This window comes from Fukomys damarensis, unplaced genomic scaffold (genome assembly GCF_012274545.1).
Source record: "Fukomys damarensis isolate Sample0158 unplaced genomic scaffold, DMR_v1.0_HiC HiC_scaffold_15, whole genome shotgun sequence".
In the NCBI taxonomy this organism is placed as follows: domain Eukaryota; kingdom Metazoa; phylum Chordata; class Mammalia; order Rodentia; family Bathyergidae; genus Fukomys; species Fukomys damarensis.
The window spans coordinates 65,831,744-65,836,158 of NW_022900927.1; the positions used below are offsets into that span (position 1 = coordinate 65,831,744).

Consider the following 4,415-nt stretch of genomic DNA (forward strand, 5'->3'; position numbering starts at 1 on the left):
CCCGCAGCTTCTTGGGCGAGTTCCAGTGGATGACCTGGGCGAGGGCCGGGGGTTAGGGGCACGCCGCACGTACGCGGGCCACGCAGTCACCGACACGGACAAGCCCGCGCCTCGTCTCCCCGTCGGTGCCACGCCGGGGAGGGCACATAAGTGTCTTCTCCCTACCGCCTCTGCCCCGTGGTGCCACCTCCCCTCGCAGCAGCCACGTCCACGTCCCACTGTCCCCTTCCCGCACCCACAGCTGCTTCCCTGAGTCCGGCCGGGACCCACGCTGGGTCCTCGCCTCCCCCGCGCCCCTGTAGCTCCCTGTGTGTCCTGAGCTCTGCTCCGGCCCGGGCTCTTACCACAGTTTGCACACCCACACACACACGTACAAACACGCACGCAAGTCACGCACCCCGCCACATCGATCCCCAAACAGCTCGGTGAGGTTTCCCCACGTTCAGCCCTCTCCGGCGGCGAGGGACCCAGGCGCAGGCCAGCAGACCCCGAGCTGGTCCTGGTCAAGCCCAGCCCGGCCCAAGTCGGTCCTGCTCTGCACACCCCCACTGCCACAGCTCCGTCCACTCAACAGGTGTGCACAGTGAGCCCTGACCAGCGCCGGGCACCGACCTGGGCCTGACACAGCAAGGAACGGATCCGTGGGTCCTTGGGGGAACTTTCGGCTCAGAAGAGGAGCACTGCAGAAGCAGCCATTCTGCCTTGAGAACCGGCTGCACACTTGTACAGAAGCTCTTAGCACCTGCTCCTGGGGGAGCCGCAAAAGAGCCAAAACCCAGGGCCCGAGCAGTGCAGCGAAGCTCCCAGAGTCACCCAGCTCTCCTGCCTCCCTGACCTCTCCTCCTTGCCCTAACCCACTTGTGACTCGGAGACGCTGGCTCAGGGTCCAAACTGCGAATGCCCTGCATCCCTGCTGTGGCCTGGTGAGAAATGTCTGCCTGACCCCCGAGGGAACAGGAGGCAGAACTTTGCCAACGTGCTCTCACACTGGGCCGCAGGCGCCAGGAACCTGCCCAGGACTGGTCTCTGTGCTTGCTGGTGAGCAGGGCCGGTAGGGATCCAGCACAGCAGCTCGGATTTAAGGTTCCCTCAGGGCTCACGGGTGGGTGCAAGTGCAGCTTTGACCTCATCTGCTCTTCAGAAACGTTGAGGAGACCAGGTCTCTCCACGGGACACCATCCGGATGAGGAAGGCCTGGCAGACTCCCAGCCACATGGCAGAGTGGGGGGTAAGCTTTCAACCCAATTGATGGGGAACTGGGGAGCCGCCCACCCTCCTGTGTTAGCAACCGAGAAAAGACACCCTGCACCGAAACGCATATGAACCCTACAGGAGGTGACAGAGCCCTCCCCACCCTGGCATAGACACACAGCAGCAAGAAGGCAGGGACAGCTGGGCGTGGTGGCGCACACCTGTAATCCCAGGCTGAGGCAGGAGGATCGCTGTGAGTTCGAGACCAGCCTGGGCTACATTGTGAGTTCCAGGTCAGTCTCCACTACATAGTGAGACCCTGACTCAAGAAACCAAAAAATAAAAAAAAAAAAAAAAAAAAAATAAAGAAGGCAGGGAGGCTGCCCACTGCCCAGCACCAGGGCCCTGCGTGTGAGGCCCCCGGAGGCCGAGGCAGCCTGCAGCAAGGGAGGCAGTCAATGACGGGGAGAGAGCAGGTCTGTCACTCGCTGGGAGCGGGAGACTCGGGCCCTGGGAAGGGAGGTAACGGGAGCAGGATAGAGCGGCCGCAGCGCCAGTGGTCAGTCTGAGCAGGCAGGGCCCAGGTGTTCCACCCAGCGGGCAGCCCAGCTCCCATCTCTGCCCGGTGACAGGAGGCAGCCGGACAGCCGGCGTCCACCCAAGACCCGTGGTGCCCTGCAGACCAGCACCAGTGCTCTTTAGCCTGCGGCCAAGTCTGCTGTGAGCAGCCCATCTCCAGCCCCAGCTCGACGCCTGGGTGTCTCGGCCCGTCTGTTCCGACTCTGCTTCCACATACGCCTGCCCCACCCTCCTTCTGCACCAGGTTCCTGCTGCTCGCCACACAGGCCAGCCCGACCACACCTTGTCTGTAAAGCTGTCCTGAGCGCTGGGTACACAGCTGCCCGGCAGCCCACCTCCCTCCCTCCCATTCCTCAGCTGTAGCAGAGCAGTTTGGTCTGCGGCTGCACTGCATTCTGGCCCCGTGAATGAACAGAGTGAGTCAATGATCACAATCCTAACCTTTCATTTCCCAGATTCCCTTGCAGCTAGGCATGGCCATTTGATGCAAAACTGCCCCCAAAAGTCACAGCAAAGTATGATGTTCCAGTAAAAAGGTTCTGATGTAGCTGCTGACATCCCCCTCTCACTCTACCCACCTGTTATGAACAGAGAGGCAATGGCTGGAACCATGACAGCCATTCTGTGACCACAATGGGGGGAGGACAGATGTCGGAAACTTACAAGCCGATGCTCATGGCCGCCTACGCCTGAATGTTCAGGTGAGATGTTCAAGCCTGGCACTTTATTGGGAGCCACTGAAAACTGGGGTTTCTGATCCTCACTGCATGCACTCCTACTATAACAATGGGAGCAGGTGCTGGGCCCTGGAGTCTTGCAGTTAACTCTCCCAGAAAATGCTGCACAAGTGTCATTTATTTACGTGTCTGGAAGCACTGGGATGTGTGATTCTAGGCCAGCAAGGAGCCCCAGTGCTCTTTCCGAATGCTAAGTGCCAGGCAGACAGCATTCAATAGCTGCCCTTTGTTCAGGAGCAGAGATCACAAAGACGCTCTCACAACGCGCACGTCTGTCTGTCCATAGTAAATCCACTACAAAAGCCCTGCAGCGTGTCATTTTTCAAAGGCGTTTAAGTTCCCGCTGTATGCACACATCGAACAGTACCATAACAAGCCTTTCTTCCTCGTCATCTTGAGGATTCGATTCATGGCAGGAAGGACGAGTGAAGGCCCAACGCAGCAGACCCATCCCAACTCCTGTCAGCCGTGACCTGCAGTGACTTCCCGGGTGCCCTGGTGATGGGCTGTCATGCAGAAAGGAGAGCCCCTACCTTGCCGAGCTGTGGCAGAGGTCGGGACGGATGCACTGACCGGCAGGTGACGGTTAGACTCAGGGCCAGGCTGAGTGGACTAAGGGTTCCCGGGGGCCCTGGTGAGGCCCCTTCTGTGTGTGTGGTTTCCACAGGAGACTGGAAACTGCGTGGGTACACAGGTGGGAGGGTCTGGCCCCAACCTGGGGAGCACCACCCAGTCAGCCGCTGGCTGGGACAGAACAAAAAGGCCACCTACCCTCTCCTGCAGCAGGGCCCACACTTCTCCTGCTCTTGGACGTCAGCGCTCAATTCCCTGACCCAAGTGGATGTAAACAAATGATCTGCAAGCTAGATAAATACAAATGGAGGAAAAGGACAAGCCTCCTTATAGGGGAAGCCTTCATCTCCTCAGGAGCAACAAGACAGCCAAGCAGAAAGAGGTTTACTGCACTGCCTAAAGTGGCCCACACAAGCTGTCCCGGTCAGGGATGAGAAAACAGAAGGAGATGCTGTCCCAGACCAGGGAGACAGGCACGGGGAATTACTGGGAACTGGCTGGCGGCAGTGCGGAGGAAGTTGGGCTGCTGGCTGTCAGATGTGGAGCCTCTGCCAGGCGAGAAGCCAACGGAAGTGGGCACGGGGCAGGGGACCCTCTGTCCAAAGTCCAGGAATCTTCCCAATACAGGTTTCACAGGAAAGAGAGACTGAGGACCGACACGAGCTCCTGCCGGCAGCAGAGTGGCTGAGCTGAGGCCCCGGGCCCAGGACCAGCTCCTCTTCTGTCCCAGGGCGGGTACAGAAAGCAGTATGGAGACATCGGCAAAAACTTCAATCCTCAAGACAGTCCGGAGTCTGGGTTTATATCACAGTGGGTGGTGAAGAGCTTCACACTGCCACGTTTCCTGCCTGTAGGTCCCACCGGTGCTGTGCAGAGCCGCGAGGCAGACACTGCAAACCGAGGCACCAGAGGGAGACCCGCCTCCATAACCTTTTGATATTTTAAGTTCTGTGAAACTCTGCAAAGTTTCCCTGAACTCAGTGAAAAGAAGTCCCTTTGGAGATTTAGATTTTTTTCATAAAAATGAAAGACAATGAAGTCGAATAAGGGAAACACTTGCTTTTTCTGCCTTTGTAAAAAAGAGCTGAGAAGGAGACACAAAAAATAATGTCACAAAACGAAGCCAGTTCCCTGATCAGCGAAGATGGCGGTGCAGGACGGGTCAGTGACAGTGCTGGGCCCGGTTTCCACGATGAAGCCTGCGAACAGACTCCTCAGAGCACCGAGGGCGAGGACGGAGCAGCGCTGCTCAGAGCAGGCGCTCCGCTTTACCGATGCGGACGCCTGTGGGGAAGCGCACAGCAGGTGAGGCGGCAGCTACGGTAGGTCCGCCGG

The 4,415-nt window shown here is 58.6% G+C and overlaps 1 protein-coding gene across 1 annotated transcript in view; it reads right to left on the reverse strand.

Moving 5' to 3' along the window:
* Window positions 1-4,415, reverse strand: part of Large1 (LARGE xylosyl- and glucuronyltransferase 1) — a 68,745-nt gene that overhangs the window by 21,520 nt on the left and 42,810 nt on the right. The window contains exon 5 of the mRNA XM_019206296.2: window positions 6-34. Coding sequence (XP_019061841.2) covers window positions 6-34 — 29 coding nt within the window. The remainder of the gene's footprint in view (window positions 1-5; window positions 35-4,415) is intronic.